The 19,384-nt window shown below is 53.5% G+C and overlaps 8 protein-coding genes across 8 annotated transcripts; 3 read left to right on the top strand and 5 right to left on the bottom strand.

The window, feature by feature from the left end:
- Positions 1 to 147: 147 nt before the first annotated feature.
- On the bottom strand, positions 148 to 674 carry SAICODRAFT_28599 (uncharacterized protein). The gene has a single exon (XM_019167180.1). The coding sequence runs from the start codon at positions 637 to 639 to the stop codon at positions 331 to 333; it is 309 nt and encodes a 102-aa protein (XP_019027571.1). The 5' UTR covers positions 640 to 674; the 3' UTR covers positions 148 to 330.
- A 1,076-nt stretch (positions 675 to 1,750) lies between these two features.
- On the top strand, positions 1,751 to 2,987 carry SAICODRAFT_28598 (Diphthamide synthesis). The gene has a single exon (XM_019167179.1). The coding sequence runs from the start codon at positions 1,806 to 1,808 to the stop codon at positions 2,841 to 2,843; it is 1,038 nt and encodes a 345-aa protein (XP_019027570.1). The 5' UTR covers positions 1,751 to 1,805; the 3' UTR covers positions 2,844 to 2,987.
- SAICODRAFT_74964 (CDP-diacylglycerol--serine O-phosphatidyltransferase) lies at positions 2,935 to 3,733 on the bottom strand. Its single transcript, XM_019170954.1, has 2 exons — positions 3,603 to 3,733; positions 2,935 to 3,539 (listed from the first exon to the last, which is right to left on the bottom strand). The coding sequence occupies exons 1-2, from the start codon at positions 3,682 to 3,684 to the stop codon at positions 2,974 to 2,976; spliced, it is 648 nt and encodes a 215-aa protein (XP_019027569.1). The 5' UTR covers positions 3,685 to 3,733; the 3' UTR covers positions 2,935 to 2,973.
- Positions 3,734 to 4,029: 296 nt separating this feature from the next.
- Positions 4,030 to 5,164, bottom strand: SAICODRAFT_74961 (Gar1-domain-containing protein). Its single transcript, XM_019170953.1, has 4 exons — positions 4,997 to 5,164; positions 4,875 to 4,931; positions 4,517 to 4,816; positions 4,030 to 4,461 (listed from the first exon to the last, which is right to left on the bottom strand). Exons 1-4 carry the CDS (start codon positions 5,064 to 5,066, stop codon positions 4,220 to 4,222), a joined length of 669 nt encoding a protein of 222 aa, XP_019027568.1. The 5' UTR covers positions 5,067 to 5,164; the 3' UTR covers positions 4,030 to 4,219.
- Positions 5,165 to 5,298: 134 nt separating this feature from the next.
- On the top strand, positions 5,299 to 7,620 carry SAICODRAFT_68780 (threonyl-tRNA synthetase; the record flags this gene model as incomplete). The annotated part of the gene is made up of 2 exons (XM_019170426.1): positions 5,299 to 5,510; positions 5,566 to 7,620. The coding sequence occupies exons 1-2, from the start codon at positions 5,325 to 5,327 to the stop codon at positions 7,618 to 7,620; spliced, it is 2,241 nt and encodes a 746-aa protein (XP_019027567.1). The 5' UTR covers positions 5,299 to 5,324.
- Positions 7,621 to 7,634: 14 nt separating this feature from the next.
- On the bottom strand, positions 7,635 to 10,243 carry SAICODRAFT_16452 (P-loop containing nucleoside triphosphate hydrolase protein). The gene has a single exon (XM_019165657.1). The coding sequence runs from the start codon at positions 10,127 to 10,129 to the stop codon at positions 7,961 to 7,963; it is 2,169 nt and encodes a 722-aa protein (XP_019027566.1). The 5' UTR covers positions 10,130 to 10,243; the 3' UTR covers positions 7,635 to 7,960.
- A 581-nt stretch (positions 10,244 to 10,824) lies between these two features.
- FAS2 (fatty acid synthase alpha-subunit) lies at positions 10,825 to 16,499 on the top strand (the record flags this gene model as incomplete). The annotated part of the gene is made up of 2 exons (XM_019168849.1): positions 10,825 to 10,848; positions 10,905 to 16,499. 2 exons carry the CDS (start codon positions 10,825 to 10,827, stop codon positions 16,497 to 16,499), a joined length of 5,619 nt encoding a protein of 1,872 aa, XP_019027565.1.
- Positions 16,500 to 17,298: 799 nt separating this feature from the next.
- On the bottom strand, positions 17,299 to 18,915 carry SAICODRAFT_22818 (beta-1,3-glucanosyltransferase; the record flags this gene model as incomplete). The annotated part of the gene is made up of 1 exon (XM_019166649.1): positions 17,299 to 18,915. The coding sequence occupies one exon, from the start codon at positions 18,913 to 18,915 to the stop codon at positions 17,299 to 17,301; it is 1,617 nt and encodes a 538-aa protein (XP_019027564.1).
- Positions 18,916 to 19,384: the final 469 nt, after the last annotated feature.

Here is a 19,384-nt window from a genome sequence, read left to right as displayed (position 1 = left end):
AAGATATTGGCATGCATATGGTTGAAATGGCGTTTTTTGGTAGATTTATTCCCTCATACCAGTCTCTGGAAGAAGGTCTGTCCCAGAGATGTGTCTTTCGTATCTTTATCCTAAAGTCCAAAGTATCTTCGGGCATGTATGCGCGCCGTCTTGTCGAAGTCCACACCCTCCGCAATGTCGTTTCATGCGTTGTCTACACTCCGACGGTTCAGCCTGACGCGTGGACGACGTCGTCATGCAGATTGCGATAATGCCGGTCCTTCATGCTCATTCATTCTCCGGCACCGGCCTTCCGAGTATTTCTTTCTCTCACTGGTAACTCTGCATCCCTCACAACATCACGACCTCCTCCTCATCATCCTCCTCCTCCTCCTCGTCCTCCACAGCACCCCCATTCGTCTCTCCCTTATCGATCCTCATCCGCTCCGTCAAATACTCATTCAACCGATCCTGCATCTTCGGAATCGCCTCAAAAAGCCTCTTCAACGACGCCTTTTGTGCTTCGATGTCGGGAGTATCGACATGGTCATCGGCTTTTGGGACGGAAGCGTCGTTTTCGAAGGCAATGGGGGAGGGGATGGTTGGTGCGGTGTAGGTGGCTCTGAGCATTGGTGGTGGAGAGTGTGAACGTTTGGTCATACGGTTACTTGGATGTGACGGTCTTTGTATCGTTGTACTTGGTGTTTCAGGGAGATGCATGTGTTGCAGATTCAGTTTTTTGTTCATCCTGCGCACCTCGCTTCAAAACTTCTCCCCCGACACAAATGGGGGCACTTTACGCAAAGCCGTGGAGATCAGCCGATGATTGTAGGCATGTCCAAGACGCATACGGTGGTGTCTATATGGGCATGTTGAGAATCATGTAGCTTAGTAGCTGCTAGCGGTGGACATCGTTCCCTTTTGAAGGCCTGGAACTGGACCAAGTGTTGTGTTTGTGTGTCTTCCTCGATATGACTGTATGGGCTGCGGTACTTGCCGCTCTAAACTCTGATGATATGGAAACATTAGGAGTTTGGAAGTTGCCTCATGGTCTGTTGGAGGGATGTTCCATCTCTCTTCCTGTTTTTCGTGAGTGAATGGTATTTGAACCGGTTGCTTGGGAGAAATGAGCCGAAAGAAACCGAGAGGGGCTTCAAGTCAGGTCATTCTATAGCTGATACCTCTTGTGGAGTTGCATTGTCACACAGTCTCAATGTTCCCTTTTTCCTTGTCTGATATACACTCGAGCACGTTTCCGGAGTCGGAACACCGAGTAGCGACGTCCACCACTCACACTTCAAGCCCCACGCTGAAGCTCGAGCAACTTCGGCCTGTGGGAAGCAGAGAGCAACTTGGGCAAGGGCACATTTGCATTGCAATTACCATTGGAGGGGGGGGGGGGGCATCGTTATCGTCACGTGCATGATGGGAACTGCAGTATCGGCCCAAAGATTTGTATCGCCGCTTCTAAGTATAGAACAACCACCAAAATAAATCATATACCATCTATGCCCTCCATCATGACACCGGAAGTACAACAGCCAGACACCGCTCCCCCCATCAAGGCAAAGAAGAGGTTCATCGGCCGTGCACGAGCACAGAAGGAGCGCGAGGCGACACAAGGATCAAACATCGAAGACGGTGTAATCGCCGTACGAGACCTAACCCGACGACCCGGACGAGCCGTCAACCAAATCCCCGAAGACATCCTAAATGACGAACCCCTCAATGCAGCAATCGCCCTCCTCCCCAAGAACTATAACTTCGAGATCCACAAGACCGTATGGCACGTCCGGAAGAACAACGCAACCCAGGTCGCGCTACAAATGCCGGAGGGGTTGTTGATGTTTGCTTGTACCATCTCGGACATTTTGGAGACGTTTTGTGGAGTTACGACGTTAGTGATGGGGGACGTTACGTACGGTGCTTGCTGTGTCGATGATTTCACCGCACGGGCTTTGGGATGTGATTTCTTGGTGCATTATGGGCATTCGTGTTTGGTTCCGGTGGATGTGACACCCATAAAGACGTTATATGTCTTTGTGGATATTGGGATTGACGGGACGCATTTGACGAAGACGCTGCAGCGGAATTTCCCAGAGCAGGGGACCCATTTGGCTATGGTCGGTACTATCCAATTCGTGGCGACGATCGGTACGGTCAAACCCGAACTCGAAGCAAGCGGGTTCAGGATTACGGTGCCACAAGCAAAACCCCTGTCACCGGGTGAGATTCTGGGATGTACAGCCCCACGCCTCGTCGAGGGCACAGACGCAATCGTCTACGTCGGCGACGGCCGTTTCCATTTGGAATCAATCATGATTGCCAACCCCACCGTCCCGGCATTCCGCTACGATCCATACTCAAAGGTGTTCACGCGCGAGAAGTATGGACACGAGGAGATGTACGAATTACGACAAACAGCCATCTCCAAAGCCCGTCGTGCAAAGAAGTACGGACTCATCCTCGGTACCCTCGGCCGCCAAGGCTCGCCAAAAGTCCTCGAAAACCTCGAATCACAACTCCAGAAAGCGGGGATGCCATACGCAATAATCCTCCTGTCCGAAATCTTCCCCCAGAAACTCGCACAATTCACTGATATTGAGGCATGGGTACAAATTGCTTGTCCACGTCTCTCGATTGATTGGGGATATGCGTTTGAGGCGCCGTTGTTGAGTCCGTATGAGGCTGCGGTTGCGTTGGGCGGGGTGGGGTGGCAGGAGGTTTATCCGATGGATTTTTATGCGGGGGAGAGTTTGGGTGGGTGGACGCCGAATCATGGGAGAGGGGTTAGGCCCAAGAGGAGGGAGCAGAAGGAGGTTGAGGGGAGGGTGGGTGTCAACGTTGTTGCAGCGAATGCATAAGGAGATGTGGAGTGGGATGCATTCATTATATCCATTATTGCGAGCGATGTTGAAGACAATTGTCAGGTCCCTTCCCTCCGTATTATTATTTCGCTTCCCTATCATACAAAGCCATACCGTCCAAGCGACCTCAAAGCTTGGGAATCTTCAAAGACTTGCTAACCATCATGGTTCCCCACAAGCCAAACACCAAAACGACCGGATGCAGCTCAAGCAACGTTCCCTCCGCATATGCTCCATACGGCAACTCCTCCAACACCAATCCCTTATGCACCCACCATGCCATCACACCAACCAAAGCCAACGTCGTCGGAATAGGTGTACCCTCAAAATACTTGCTCTTCCCAGTCTTCTTGTCCTTTGGCAAGTTCGAGACCGTAACGTTGAACCTCGCCAACCGCGTCAAGCCACACAACACGAATAAACTCAACACGATCGTATCCAAGAAACTCCTCATACCGATCGAGAAGGCGCATACGGCGGGTGCGACGCCGAAGGAGATGAGGTCGGCGAGGGAGTCGAGTTCTTGGCCGAGGAGGGAGGATTTACGGCGCCAGCGGGCAACTTTGCCGTCCATGAAGTCAAAGAAGAGGCCGAGGGGCATGAGGATCATAGAGACCCAGAGAGGGGAGAAGTCGGACGGGGAACCGAGACAATACCGGAGCGATTGGAAGACGGAGAAGATACCGCAGAAGCCTTGAATGAGTTTATGTTAGCATTGATCTGCAGAACGGAAGGGAGGTGAGCAATGGAGCGTACCGTTCAACTCGGTGATCAAATCGGCGAGGTGGAGATTCCGGACAAGGGAGAAGTGACGATCGTCCAATGCATACGCCAACATCTTCGCTTCGACTTCCTCCTCCTTCTTTGCTGCGGCAGCGGCTGCCTGTCCATTCTTGGGTGCCATTGTCCTTGTGCTTGTTTGTAGGGGATCTTTACTCTTTACTTTTGTGCGCACCGGTAGAGTTTTGTCGCGAACGCAGGCGCAGGCGCAGGGATCAAAGCCACAGCCGCGGGGGGGGTTGACATCACAGCTGGCAAGAAGGAATTGACATCACAGCTGGTATTGAGGCTCAAGTTATGACAGCATCCGTGCAGCTCAAGTCTATCGCAATTACTCCAGCAGAAGATCAACGGCCGATTTGTGCATTTTTTTGTTCCAATTTGTGCGTTATGTGAACCGTTTAACCATGTGTAGAACCCCCAAAAAAACATATGCAAGAAAGCGAATAAACCCAGATATAGTGCAGCAGCTGTACATCACAAGCGGCCTTGTTCCTCATGTGCCATCGTCGTAGATCCCGTAACTGCCTGGTTGCTGCGGCCAGCAAGTCAATCCCAGCGCCTCTCCGTATCTATTCCATTCCATCCACCGCTTAGAAACGTCCACGACCTCCACCGCGACCTCCACCGAAACCGCCACGGGAACCTCCACCGAAGCCTCCACCTCCACCGCGGGAGGAGCCACCGAATCCACCACGAGATCCTCCGCGACCTCCAGAGAAACCTCCACCGCGGGAGGAGCCACCGAATCCGCCACGGGATCCTCCACCACGGCCACCGCCGAATCCACCGCGAGCTCCTCCACGGGCACCACCACGTCCACCTCGTGCACCACCTGTACGACACCGTTAGCATTCGATTCCTCGCACGTTTCCGGACGATGAACGTACCACGACCGCCAGACTTCTTCACACCACCCGTAGGCTTAGGCTGAGGCAAGAATCTTGACAGAGGCAACAACTTGTCGGAACCGATATAAACCTTGTCACCGGCCTTGAAACTCGTTGCGACGATACCATCCGTGGGCTTGACGGTGAAGTAGACCTGGTTCATGGGACCGAGGATCTCGTCGACCTTGCCGAGGAGAGACTTGGATTCGGTGTAGATGGGGGCGTTGAAGTAGGGGATCTTGGTGTTGGTTGACTCGCAGATCATCTCGCCCTCGCAGGCGTGCATGAACTCACCCAACGCTGTGTAAAGATGTCATGTCAGCGATGCGGATAACCGTGCGAGCAGGGGATCACGTACGCTGAACCTCATCCGGAGGACCCATAGAAGAGCTGTTGAATCCACCGCGACCTCCACCTGTTCAAACAAAACTCAATTAGCTTCACGTCCCACAGATCAATGTCAAGCGGAGCAATTCGTACCACGTCCTCCACCGAAACCTCCACCGAAACCGCCCCTAGACCCACCACGGAAACCGCCGCGACTGCTCATTGTCGATATATGTAGGAAGGCGAAAAGACGAAAAAGATCCCGAGATCAGGAAGGTCGATACAGTCAGCGATAAACTCGTCTGTACGGCTGTACGTCGGTATCCTCGCGCAGCACCAAAAATTGTTGCAACGGCGGGCGCCAGGGGAGTTGCTGCGCTCCAGCCACGACTGCGCCCGCCGGAATCGAACCGCTGCGAGGTTTGGACAGACGAGAGTTCAGAACACCTGGCATTCAACCGGACAAGGACAAGGCCAAGCAATGGACGCCGTCATCGACAAGGTCAAGGAGATTGCCATTGGCAGGGATGAGAAGAAGGAGGACGCCGCCCCTGCTCCCGCGGCTCCTGCTGCCAACGGTGCTCCTGCCGAGAAGAAGGAAAAGAAAGTGAAGGCTCCGAAGGAGAAGAAGGTCAAGGAGGGCGAGGCTCCCAAGTACCCTCTCGAGGTATGATCGGACTGATTCGACATTGCGCACGCAATTGACTGATCCTGTCGTGCAGATGAACCCTCCTCCGGAGTACATTCCCCATCGTATCCAGATGTTCGAGGAGCTCAAGGCCAAGTACGACGAGGAATGCAAGCACCAGCCCCGTGAGCCCATCCTTATCACCCTCCCCGACGGCTCTACCAAGGTCGGTACTTCCTGGGAGACCTCCCCCATGGACATCGCCAAGGAGATCTCCAAGGGTTTGGCTGAGAAGGTTGTCATTGCCGAGGTTGATGAGGTCATGTGGGACTTGGAGAGGCCGCTCGAGAAGTCTTGCAACTTGGTCTTGCACGACTTTGATTCACCAAAGGGTAAGCGCGTCTTCTGGCACTCCTCCGCACACGTTCTCGGTGAGGCTGCTGAGCGTCACTACGGATGCCACCTCTGCATTGGTCCCCCGACCGACGAGGGTTTCTTCTACGAAATGGCCATTGAGGACCGTGCCGTTGCTCAGGGTGACTACCCCGCTCTCGAGTCCATCGCTCAATCCGCCATCAAGGAGAAGCAGCCCTTCGAGCGTCTTATTGTCTCCAAGGAGAACTTGTTGAAGATGTTCTCTCACAACAAGTACAAGCAGCACATCATCAAGGACAAGATTCCTGACGGTACCTCTACGACTGTCTACCGCTGCGGTCCTCTGATCGATTTGTGTGTTGGTCCCCACGTTCCCCACACCGGCCGTATAAAGTCCTTCGCCGTCATGAAGAACTCTTCTTCCTACTTCTTGGGCAATGCCGAGAACGACTCCCTTCAGCGTATCTACGGTATCTCTTTCCCCGACAACAAGGCCATGAAGGAGTACAAGGTTTTCCTCGCTGAGGCCGCTAAGCGTGATCACCGTAAGATCGGTAAGGAACAGGAGCTCTTCTTCTTCCACGAGCTGTCACCAGGATCATGCTTCTTCCTTCCTCACGGTGCCCGCATCTACAACACTCTCCAAAACCTCATGAAGGTTGAGTACCAGAAGCGTGGTTTCCAGGAAGTCATGACTCCCAACATGTACAACGTCAAGCTTTGGGAACAGTCTGGTCACTGGCAGAACTACCAGGAGAACATGTTCTCCTTCGACGTCGAGAAGGAGCGTTTCGGTTTGAAGCCCATGAACTGCCCTGGTCACTGTCTCATGTTCAAGCTCCGTGACCGCTCTTACCGTGAGCTGCCACTGAGATTGGCTGACTTCGGTGTCATCCACCGTAACGAGTTCTCCGGTTCCTTGACCGGTTTGACCCGTGTCAGACGATTCCAGCAGGATGACGCCCATATCTTCTGTACTGTTGACCAGATCGGACAGGAGATCACTGCCTGTTTCGACTTCTTGAAGTGCGTCTACGGTATCTTCGGTTTCACCTTCAAGCTTGAGCTCTCAACCCGTCCCGAGAAGTACCTCGGTGACATCGAGACCTGGAACGCAGCTGAGAAGAAGCTTGAGGATGCTCTTAACGCATGGGGTGGTCCTTGGGAGTTGAACCCTGCAGATGGTGCTTTCTACGGTCCTAAGATCGATATCACTATCTCTGACGCTCTCAAGCGTCAGCACCAGTGCGCTACTATCCAGCTTGACTTCCAGCTTCCCCAGCGTTTTGAATTGGAGTACCACACCGGTGCCGAGGTCAAGGAGAACGACGCCGAGAAGAGCCAGTTCGCTCGTCCTGTCATGATTCACCGTGCCATCTTGGGTTCCTTGGAGCGTATGATCGCTATCTTGACCGAGCATTACGCCGGGCGCTGGCCCTTCTGGTTGTCCCCCCGCCAGGTCGCCATCATCCCCGTCTCCAAGTCCTTCGACGCCTACGCACAGGAAGTCCACGACAAGCTCCACGCTCACAGTTTCTTCGCCGAGACTGATCTCTCTGGTGACACCCTCCAGAAGAAGGTCCGTAACGCCCAGTTGGCGCAGTACAACTTCATCTTCATCGTTGGTGCCGAGGAGGCTGAGCAGAGGAGTGTCAACGTCCGTAACCGTGATGACCAGAACAAGCAGAGCCGTGGTGAGACAATTGGGTTGGATGCTGCGATTGAGAAGTTGTTGTCATTGAGGGAGGAGAAGAGGTTGGTCAATGAGATGTAAGGGAACAGTGTAATTAATGAGGCGTTTTTGGAGTAAGATCTCATTGGAAAGGAGCTAGATAGCTATATTATATGATCTGGATTTTGCATGTACTGTAGTTCTTTTCTGCGATGTCGTGATGGACCATGTTCGGACCAAGAACAACACGCAACGCGTGGACAGAGAGGTCAGAGTGCGGGAGAATGATGATAGGATTACAGTCCAAATGCTAGAAAATGAAAACGCCAGTATGTATGTAACCAAAACCGCCAAAACAAAACTCATAGTGTATGCAGGACATGGCCTTTATGCCGCATCCTTTTTCTGTCCCGCCTGCTCTACTTGTTCAACATCTGCCTTCTCAGAACGAACTGTCCTTCGCAGACTCCGCCCCCTTCTCTTCCTTGGTTGCGTTCGAGTTTCCTTCGACTTCGCTTTCCGCGACGGGAGACGGAGCGCTCGCACGACCCTCACTGACTTGCTCGCTGGCTTGCTCAAGAGCCGCCTCACTGACGTGCTCCTTAACCTCCTCACTAACCTTCTCCTTCTCACTAGCCGGCTCATACTTCGCAGTCGTCTTCTCCCTAATCTCCTCAGGCGTCAAAGCTCTCACCTGCTCCCTGACCTCCTCGCTAACCGGCTCACTGAACTTCTCACGTGCACGCTCGATGATTTGTTCTGTATTCATCGTGCGCACTTTTGCGATTTCCTCGGCGCTCACGGGTTCATCGGTCTTGTCGGGAGACTCCTCGGGCTCCGGGTTAGCGAGGTGACGGATGTTTAATTTAGTGAATGCGTTGGCGACTTCGAGAACCTCCTCGGTATCCACCCGGGTTTCATAAGGCTTAGGTATCAGGACGGTGTACACATCCCCATCCGTACCCTTCCTTCCTGTACGACCCGCCATATGCGTATAATCACTCGCGCTGTCATAGGGCATTAAGATAAACACATGCGCCACGTCGTCGACATTGAGTCCTCGGCAAGCGATGGGCTGGGAGACATAGATCGAGGGGCCATCGTCTTCGGGAATGGGAAGACGGAGGGGCTTCACTTGGGTTAGGCCGGCTTCTTGACATGCGGCGACGAACTTCTTTGTAGATTGTTCGTGGTCGATGATTACCAGTCCCTTCTTGACAGGGTTGGGCAGGCGAGTCAGAAGCTGCTGAAGCGCGGCGACGTATTGTATCCTCGCTGCGTCGTTCGCTTCTTTCTGCTCCAGTTCATCATCATGCATCTCGTCCTCAAACTCCTTTGGCGAAGCCTTTCGCATTTTCTCAAACATCAGTATCTCCTTCAGGTCTACACTCGGTAACTCCACCACTCGCAACGTAGGTTCCCCATTCTCGCCCGTAGGTCCATCGAACCCAAGGACGTGATGCTTAATCTTACTCGACAACGCCAAATCAGGCAAAAACTCCGGACGCCCAGGGGGTTGATACCCAACGACGTGAAGACGCTGATCCTGATCGATGTATTTGCTCTCCACGATAAGGAACTGCCTGAACCTGGCGTTGGCGGTGGCTGAGGCAAAGACGAGTTGGAGACCGTGGTTTCCCTTTCCTTTAAGGCGAGTGTTGCGCATTCGTCGTTCCTTGAGGATGTAACTTAGCAAAACCTCTGCTGCGGGGGAATGCTTTTTTTGGTATTTCATTTGACGAAGACGTTGGCCGTGGCTTGCGTCGAGCATAACGTCGGCTTCGTCCACGACCAAAGTTCTGAAACCGTGGATGTCGATGAGGTGTTTCATGTCCTTGTTCGCAAGGATGTCGAGGAGTCTTTGGGGGGTTGCGATCATGATATGAGGGTTTTGGAATTTCTTGAGCTTCTCGTCCTGGGCCGCCATGACATCCTCCGGGCCACGGTACAACACTTGGAGAATCTTGGAAATGTGGCCGAATCTGTGATCGCTGGCATCGAGAATGTTGGTAAACCACTTCTCGTATTGAAGTACCAGGTCGTTACTCGAGGCGAGCACGATCGTAGTCGTAGTAGGGGTAGGACGAGCAGCACGGTCATAGTTCGTCTGCCTTGCCTGCGACAACACAGCCAGCGCCAAGCCGAACGATTTCCCCGACGAAGGCGCTCCACGGATCATGAGAGACCCGCCCTGTGCGAAGATCGGCAAGAACGCTGACTGAATCCGTGTTGGTCGTTGGACCTCCGGATATGCCTTGTTCAGTGCCGCACGAACGACATCCCGGACACCAGTATTCTGCTCGCTGAACTCACTGAAGGCTATAAGAGCCAGGTGCTTTTGTAGTCTGTTGGGGACTCTGCGCGAACGATCATCCTCGGGTGCACCACTTGACTTGCTCCAGCTCTTGCTGAACTGTATCTCGTTAGCATGAGCGTGATCATGATTGTTCACGCCCAGAGGTTGTTGCGCATCTGGGACTGGGAAGGGATGATAGGGTGCTGCATGGACGTGAAGCCGGGGAGTAGAGTGGAATATTCTTGATCCGCCATAGCTGGGTGATCTCACGCGAGCAAAATGCCTCGCAGACAAAGCTGCTCTTGCTTGCGACATCACGAAACTTGTCGAAGATGGATTTCGAAACGTAACGTAGATAATTATTTCGATACGTGAATGCAGGGTCGGCCTCGTCCTGCTCAGGGGTGCTGCGATTCGCTTACGAGGTTGACAGAACTCCGGCCAATGGGAGGTGCACATTCTCGTCTGATGTCTCTATGTATGCACAGATTCAGCGGAAGATGTAAGGCGATATCACAGTTCCCAGCATGACTCCTCCACCTGTCGTTTCCACGCTCGCTCAACGACTCACTCCTCCTCCGTGAACTCCTCCGACTCGTGTAGCTGGCCATCAGCAAAGCAGTGTGCTCCTTTTTCAGCTCTTCTGCCCAGTACTCCGCCCGTTCCGCCGGCCAACACCCACCTGTCCTCCTCGCTGTGCCCCAACCAAATGGGTCGCGCTTCCCGTGCCTGCCCCACAAGTGAACTCGCGCCAGAGTTGAGATACCCTAAATTTCGAGTCCTCAACGCTCGACAAGGAAGCTCAACCCAACTTCCCTTGCCTTTGCCCCATCTGATACCGCGTCTCAGAGGGCCAATCATCCTCTTATATTACGAGTCTTGTCCGACTCCAGTTCGCACCGACTCCCGTCTCCCTTTCCCTTCCAGCTTTGAGGATTAGGATCGCGACGCTATCGATTCATTCCAGCACCCCTTTCTTTACTCGGTTCAGACATCTTTAAAGAATCAAGATGCGTCCCGAGACCGAGCAGGAGGTTTGTTGTTGTCAAATCAGATATCAAGGACACCGTACTAACGTGTGTTTACACAGCTCGCTCACACCCTTCTCATTGAGTTGTTGGCCTACCAGTTCGCATCTCCCGTCCGCTGGATCGAGACTCAGGATGTCCTTTTCTCCAGCAACACCGAGCGTCTCGTCGAGATTGGTCCCTCGCCTACTTTGGTCGGCATGGCCAACCGCACCTTGAAGGCCAAGTACGAAGCCTACGACGCCGCTTTGTCCTTGAACAGACAGACGCTTTGCTACACCAAGGATCAGAAGGAAATCTACTACAACATCGAGTCCGAAGAGCCTGCCGCGGCTCCCGCTGCTGCTGCGCCGGCCGCAGCTGCTGCTCCTATCCCCGCCGCCGCTGCATCTGGTCCTGTTGCTGCTGCACCTGCGCCTGCAGCTGCCCCCGCTGGTCCTGCTGTCGACATTCCTGATGAGCCCGTCAAGGCTGTTGACGTTCTTCACTGCCTCATTGCCCAGAAGCTCAAGAAGACTACCGATGAGATCCCCGTGTCTAAGGCCATCAAGGACCTCGTTGGTGGTAAATCCACCCTTCAGAACGAAATCCTGGGTGATCTTCAGAAGGAGTTCGGGTCTACTCCCGAGAAGCCCGAGGACTCTCCTTTGGACGAGTTGGGTGCTGCCATCCAGCCTTCTTTCTCTGGTGCTTTGGGTAAGCAGTCTTCAGGTTTGATTGCGCGTTTAATGAGTTCCAAGATGCCTGGTGGTTTCTCTGTCGCAAGTGCTAGGACTTATTTGCAGACCAGGTGGGGTCTTGGCTCTGGAAGGCAGGACGCTATCTTGTTGCTCGCTTTGACTATGGAGCCGGCAGCTCGTTTGGGTGGTGAGCCTGACGCTAAGGCTTTCTTGGACACCGTTGCCCAGAAGTACGCCGGCAAGGCTGGAATTACCCTTGCTGCCGCTGCCGCTGGTGGTGCTGGTGGCGGTGCTGGTGGTGCCGTTATCGACTCTGCTGCTTTGGAGGCTTTGCAGAAAGACCAGAACAAGCTCGTGGAGCAGCAGTTGGAGTTGTTCGCCAGGTACTTGAAGCAGGATCTTCGTGCTGGAGAGAAGGCGCACTTGGCCGAGAAGGAGGTTTCCGAGACCCTCCGCGCTCAACTCGACTTGTGGAACGTCGAACACGGAGAGTTCTACGCTGCTGGTATCGAGCCCGTCTTCACCAAGGAGAAGGCTCGTGTTTACGACTCCGAGTGGAACTGGGCTCGTCAGGACGCCTTGACTATGTATTACGACATCATTTTCGGTAAGCTTAAGCTTGTCGACCGTGAGATCGTTGCTAGATGCATTGCCATCATGAACCGCACCAATCCTACTTTGTTGGAGTTCATGCAGTACCACATTGACCACTGTCCTGCCGACAAGGGCGATACCTATCAGCTCGCCAAGGACTTGGGTCAGCAGTTGATCGCTAACTGCTTGGAGGCTGCTGACGCTGCCCCCGTCTACAAGGACGTCATGTACCCCACTGGCCCCAAGACTACCATCGATGCCAAGGGTGGCATGTCCTACTCTGAGGTTGCCCGCCCCGCCGTCCGCAAGCTCGAGGACTACGTTTCTGAGATGGCTGCTGGTGGCAAGATGACCGAGTACGGTAACCGTGCTAAGGTCCAGGCTGATCTCTCCAAGATCTACAAGCTCATCAAGACCAACGGAAAGATGTCTAAGTCCAGCAAGCTCCAGATGAAGGCTTTGTACGGTGATGTTCTCCGTGCCCTTGCCTTCAACGAGAACAAGATCCTCGGCGAGGGCTCTCCTAAGCCCTCTGCTGGTCGCAGGCAGAGCAGCGCTCGCCGCGGTACCCGCCCTGAGTTCGGTTCCGCCGCTGCGGCTAAGGCTTCTTCCAAGGCTAAGACTGAGACTATCCCCTTCTTGCACTTGAAGAGGAAGGAGGAGCACGGTTGGGAGTTTGACCAGCGCTTGACTTCCATCTACCTCAACTGTCTCGAGCAGGCCGCCAAGAACGGTGTCACCTTCCAGCACAAGAACGTCTTGATCACTGGTGCTGGTGCCGGTTCCATCGGTGCTGAGTTGCTTCAGGGTCTCATCAGCGGTGGTGCCAAGGTTGTCGTCACCACTTCTCGTTACTCTCGCGAGGTTACCGAGTTCTACCAGGGTCTTTTCGCTCGTTACGGTTCCAAGGGATCTTCCTTGATCGTTGTTCCGTTCAACCAGGGATCTAAGCAGGACGTTGACAAGCTCGTTGAGTACATCTACGATGAGAAGAACGGTCTCGGATGGGACTTGGACTACATTGTGCCCTTCGCTGCTATTCCCGAGAATGGCCGCGAGATCGACAACATCGACTCTCGCTCCGAGTTGGCTCACCGCATCATGTTGACCAACTTGCTCCGTCTTTTGGGTGGTGTTAAGGCTCAGAAGTTGGCCCGTGGCTTCGACACTCGTCCTGCCCAGGTTGTCTTGCCTATGTCTCCTAACCACGGTACTTTCGGTAACGACGGTCTTTACTCCGAGTCCAAGCTTGCTCTTGAGACCTTGTTCAACCGTTGGTACTCTGAGAGCTGGGGTGGTTATTTGACCGTTACTGGTGCCGTCATTGGATGGACCCGTGGTACCGGTCTCATGAGCGCCAACAACAGCATTGCTGAGGGTATCGAGTCCTTCGGTGTCCGCACCTTCTCTCAACAGGAGATGGCCTTCAACATCCTCGGTTTGATGGCTCCTGCTATCGTCAACTTGTGTCAGAACGAGCCTGTCTGGGCTGACTTGAACGGTGGTCTTCAGTTTTTGCCCAACTTGAAGGACTTGTCCTCCAAGCTGCGTCAGCAGCTCCAGGAGACTGCTCAGATCCGCCAGGCTGTTGCTGCCGAGAACGCCATTGAGCACAAGATTGTCAACGGTGCTGAGGCCGAGAGGTTGCACAAAAAGCACATCGTTCAGCCCCGTGCCAACTTGAAGTTCGACTTCCCCACCATCAAGAGCGCCAAGGAGCTTCAGCACCTTGCTCACATGAAGGGCATGGTCGACTTGGACCGCGTCGTTGTTGTTACTGGTTTCTCTGAGGTTGGTCCTTACGGTAACTCTCGTACCCGCTGGGAGTACGAGGCTGCCGGTGAGTTCTCCCTCGAGGGATGCATTGAGATGGCCTGGATTATGGGTTACATCAAGAACCACAACGGGCGTCTCAAGAACGGCAACACCTACTCCGGATGGGTTGACGCCAAGAGCGGTGAGCCGGTCGAGGACAAGGACGTTAAGGCTAAGTATGAGAAGCTCATTATCGAGCACACCGGTATCCGTCTCATCGAACCTGAGATCTTCCAGGGTTACGACCCCAAGAAGAAGCAGCTCATGCAGGAGGTTGTTATTGACCAGGACCTCGAGCCCTTCGTTACCTCCAAGGAGACTGCTGGTGAGTTCAAGCTTCAGCACGGTGACAAGGTCGAGATCTATGAGATCAAGGAGTCTGGTGAGTACCAGGTTATCTTCAAAAGGGGTGCTACTTTGGTCATTCCTAAGGCTCTTCGTTTCGACCGTCTTGTAGCTGGTCAAATTCCTACTGGCTGGGACCCCAAGAGGTACGGTATCGCCGACGATATCATCTCCCAGGTCGACCCTATTACCCTTTACGTCCTTGTCTCCACTGTTGAAGCTCTCGTTTCTGCCGGTATTGTCGACCCTTACGAGTTCTACAAGTACGTTCACGTTTCCGAGGTTGGTAACACCGCTGGTTCCGGTGTCGGTGGTATGACTGCTCTTCGTGGTATGTACAAGGATCGTTTCCTTGACAAGCCTGTCCAGAAGGATATTCTCCAGGAGTCGTTCATCAACACCATGTCCGCCTGGGTTAACATGTTGTTGCTCTCTTCTTCTGGTCCCATCAAGACCCCTGTTGGTGCTTGTGCTACTGCTGTTGAGTCCGTCGACATTGGTTACGACACCATCATCTCCGGCAAGGCCAAGGTCGTTGTTGTCGGTGGTTACGATGACTTCCAGGAGGAAGGTTCCTTCGAATTCGCCAACATGGGTGCTACCTCCAACGCCGAGCAGGAGTTCAAGCACGGACGTACTCCCAAGGAGATGTCTCGTCCTACTACCACCACCCGTAACGGTTTCATGGAGGCTCACGGTGCTGGTATTGAGATTCTCATGTCCGCCAAGCTTGCCATTGAGATGGGTGTTCCCATCTACGGTATCATTGGTGGCGTCTGGACCGCTACCGACAAAGAGGGTCGCAGTGTCCCTGCTCCCGGACAGGGTATCTTGGCTGCCACTACCAAGGAGGTTCCTTCCAAGTTCCCTTCGCCGCTTTTGGACATCAAATACCGTGCCCGTCAGCTTAACCTCCGCAAGGTTCAGATCAAGCAGTGGCAGGAGGCTGAGTACCAGTACTTGCAGGATGAGGTTGCTTCCGTGAAGGCTAACGCTTCTGAGGACTTTGACGAGAAGGCTTACATGGCTGACCGTGTTGAGAGCATTCAACGTGAGGCTCACCGTCAGGAGAAGGATGCCCTCAACTTGTGGGGTAACGACTTCTGGCGCCAGGATGCTCGCATCGCTCCCCTTCGTGGTGCCCTTGCCACTTGGGGTCTTACTGTGGATGACATCAACGTTGCTTCTTTCCACGGTACCTCCACCAAGGCCAACGACAAGAACGAGTCTGATGCTATTTCCAAGCAGCTTACTCATTTGGGCAGGAAGAAGGGTAACGCCGTTTTGGGTGTCTTCCAGAAATACCTCACCGGTCATCCTAAGGGTGCTGCCGGTGCTTGGATGTTGAACGGTGCTTTGCAGATCCTCAACACTGGTATTGTTCCTGGTAACAGGAACGCTGACAATGTCGACCGTTACCTTGAGCGCTTTGACAAGATCTTGTACCCCAACAGGACTATCCAGACTGATGGTGTCAAGGCTGTCTCCGTCACCTCTTTCGGTTTCGGTCAGGTTGGTGGTCAGGTTATTGCCATTCACCCCGACTACGTCCTCGCTACCCTCGAGGATGATGTCTTGGAGGCTTACCGTATCAAGGTTGCTGGTCGTTACAAGCAGAGCTACCGTCACCTTCACTCTGCCATGGCTAACAACAACCTCATTATCGCCAAGACTGCTCCTCCTTACACTCCCGAGCAGGAGACCTCTGTCTACCTTGACCCTACCGCTCGTGTCACCTACGACAAGAAGGTTGGTTCGTACACCTTCCCTGCGAAGTTCTCGCAGGTGCCGGACAAGAACAAGACTGAGGCGACCCGCAACATCGTTGAGAAGCTTGCCTCGGCTACCGCCGGTACTGGTGCGAACATCGGTGTTGACGTTGAGCTGATCTCTTCCGTCAACATCGACAACGAGAACTTCGTTGAGCGCAACTTCACTGCCGCAGAGCAAGAGTACTGCAGCAAGGCTCCTTCCCCGCAGTCTAGCTATGCCGGATCTTGGTCAGCCAAGGAGGCTGTGTTCAAGTGCTTGGGTGTCAAGAGCCAGGGTGGCGGTGCCAGCCTTCTCGACATCGAGATCTTGAGGGATGAGAAGGGTGCACCTACTGTTAAGCTTCACGGCGAGGCTGAGAAGGCTGCTTCCGCGGCCGGTGTCAAGAATGTGAAGGTCAGCATCTCCCATGACGACTTCCAGAGTGTCGCGGTTGCTGTGAGCGAGAAATAGATGTGTGGTACAAGTATAGTTGAAAGGCAATGAAGCGGCATAATCCTGAGATGTATTCTCGTCGGCCACGGTTTAGGGCGATTTTTTGGTTTATATAGTTAGTATTTGGTATTGCATTTTTTAGGAAAGGTCAAGAAATCTATTCTAAAGTATTTCTCTTCAAGCTTACGGTTCTTTGTCCCAAGCCCTGCTTAGGTATCTGCAATTGCTTGACTGGCATGAAGGTTGACGACAACATTTTACAAACAGACATCATAATTATCTGCATTGTACGAAACCGTGTTGAGCTTGCATTTGTCCATGGTCCTTTGAACTCTCGCCTTGTTCCCTCATGCTACCATTTGTCCAAGTGCAGAAAGATCTCGCAGGTGTAGCATATGGGTGTCCAGTGCGTGGGAAAGCAGAAACGGCGCCGGCACTTTTGCTGCGACTCTAAGATTTAGATAGGCTAAACGATTACGATGACCTGTTTCATTTTGTAACTTGATCAACGTTGGAAGAGCGTGGGAATCCCTTACTCAAGATGCGTCGGGGATCATGGTTATAAGCTTCGCGGCACACGGTAACAAAGCGATTTCCATCACAGGCATGAAAAAGGAGTACAAGCAGACGAAAATGCGCTCTTATTAAACAGACTTGCAAGGAATATAATAATCACGAAAAGTCAATTAACACCGCGCCAAAGCTTAGTCACCCAGTTTCTAGCTCACCCGGCCTTTAACGCTCTAAAACAAGAAGAAAGACACATAAACGTACAATTACTCAATTTCCCGTATGCTTATCCTTTTCCATGTCACCCTTAGATGAGAGCCACGGCGACACCACCCAAGACACCGGCCAAACCACCGACAACGACCTTCCACTCACCGAGACGCTTGACGCGGGCGGCGCCGGAGGAAGTAGAGCCGGAAGCCTCGGCGGAGGAGCCAGAGGTGGACTTGGAGGAGGAACCACTGGAGGTAGCAGAAGCAGGGGAATCTGTAACTGTACCAGTACCAGCGGTACCGGCCTCCTTCAACAAAGCGGAGCAAGTACCAGTGGCAGAGGCAGAAGAGGTAGTAGCCGCCAACCCACCGAAGTCACAAGCCTGAGCAGAGGAGCCCTGAGCCTGGTAGTAAGCGTTCATGACGAAAGACAACTGCTGCTCGGAGGTACACATGGAGTAAGCTCCGTAAGAACCAGAGGTTCCGTTGGCGGTGATACCACCACAGTAGTCACCGAGACCACAGATGTAGCCGAAGAGGTCAGCGATGGAGGTGTCGTTGATACCAGAGGAGGCACCGCAGGAGAGGGAGGAGACCATGCACTCACACAACAACGCGTTCGGCGTAGGAGGGAGAGGAGAGGCGGCGGCTTCCCAGTCAGTCGTGGTAGGGCAGGAAGCAGCAGTGTTGGTGGGGGTGTAAGTAGAGGACATGACAGTGGTGGGGGAAACCTTGGCGAGCTGGGTCTTGAGGTTGTTGTAGTCGGTCAAGGTGGTGGCAGCGCCGTCAGAACCAATGGAGACAAGACCGTAGTCGTTCTCAGTCTGGAACCACTGGTAAACGATACCTCCAGACCAGACACCAGTCATGTTAGAACCGTAGATGGCCTGGACCTCAGTGAAGGGACGGGGAGTGACAGTGTTGCAACCGAACTCGGACATGAACAAGGGGACAGAGAAGTTGGCAAACTCGGCGGTACGCTCAGAGTAGCCCGACTCGGTGTAGGAAGAGTCACCACACCATTCGTAGATGTTAACACCGTAGAAATCGACAGAGGTGGAGTTATCACCGCAGTTGAAGTACTCGGCCATGGGGATACGGGTGTCAGAGTCATCGTTGGTGGAGTAACCGACAGGAACGGAACGGTAACCCTTAGAAGTCATGTAGGACTTCACGTCGCGGACGGCAGCCTTCACAAATGCGGAAGCATCAGTGTTGGAAGCGTTGTTGGTGACCTCGTTACCAGCGAAGAAACCGGCGACGTTGGTGTAGTTGGCGAGAGCGTCAACGACGGAAGTGTAACGGTCGTACAACTCGGTGTTCCATGCGGGAGAGTCGCGATCAATGGACTCGGAGGGCTCAGACAAGTCAGAGAAGATGTAGATACCGGCATCGGCGAAAGCCTCGATACAGCCAGTGTGATCCAAGGAGGTGTTAATGGCGTAAACACGGATGCTGTTAATGCCCAATGGCTCCATCAGCTTGACGTCACGCTGACACGCGGTGGTGTCGGCCAATGGGTCAACAAAGGTCTCATCGGCGGAGGTGGTGTTTGAGACGTCGTTCTGGTAAGCAACACCACGAACGTAGAATTGCGAACCGTTGTTGGAGTAGAAGAACTTGTTTCCGAGGATCTCGATGGCGGGGAGGGAGGTCGCAGCAGAAACGACAGAGGTGAATGCCGCAGCGGCGGCAAGAAGGGAAAACTTCATTGTGCGATTTCGGCCGGGAGTGGGATGGATGCTAACCAGCAGCTCGGTAGGTCGATGTAAATGATAGGCAGAGATTGCGTAGTGAAGGAGAGGATGCTGCTATGCCCGACCTTGACGTTGACCTTGACGGGGGTTGTGTCGGAGGAGCAATTCACTTGGTTTTATTCTATGCAGCAGTCTGCTGGGCGGCGGCCGCTCTCGCCAGTGTTTGGGTGTTAGGGGGATTGGTCCCCTTGGAGACGCGCGCCAGCTGAAATTGCCGAGAGTTCCCATCTTGGCGAGACAGAGGCAGAGGAGGCGACCGACATGTAACGGGAGTCCTCTGTCCGCATCAATTCCTGTCGCTATTCTCCGACATACTTGTGAATCTGCTTCAAACAAGGTCCTCACCCTTTTTCGAATTCCATTTGTGCGTTACAGTGCACGTTGCACCTGGTCAAGGCATACCCGGCTCGAAGCTCTAACAATT

This window comes from Saitoella complicata (assembly GCF_001661265.1).
Source record: "Saitoella complicata NRRL Y-17804 unplaced genomic scaffold SAICOscaffold_1, whole genome shotgun sequence".
Taxonomy (NCBI): Eukaryota; Fungi; Ascomycota; class Saitoellomycetes; order Saitoellales; family Saitoellaceae; genus Saitoella; species Saitoella complicata.
The sequence above is the reverse complement of the archived record's forward strand: the minus strand, read 5'-3'. Positions and strand labels throughout refer to the sequence as shown.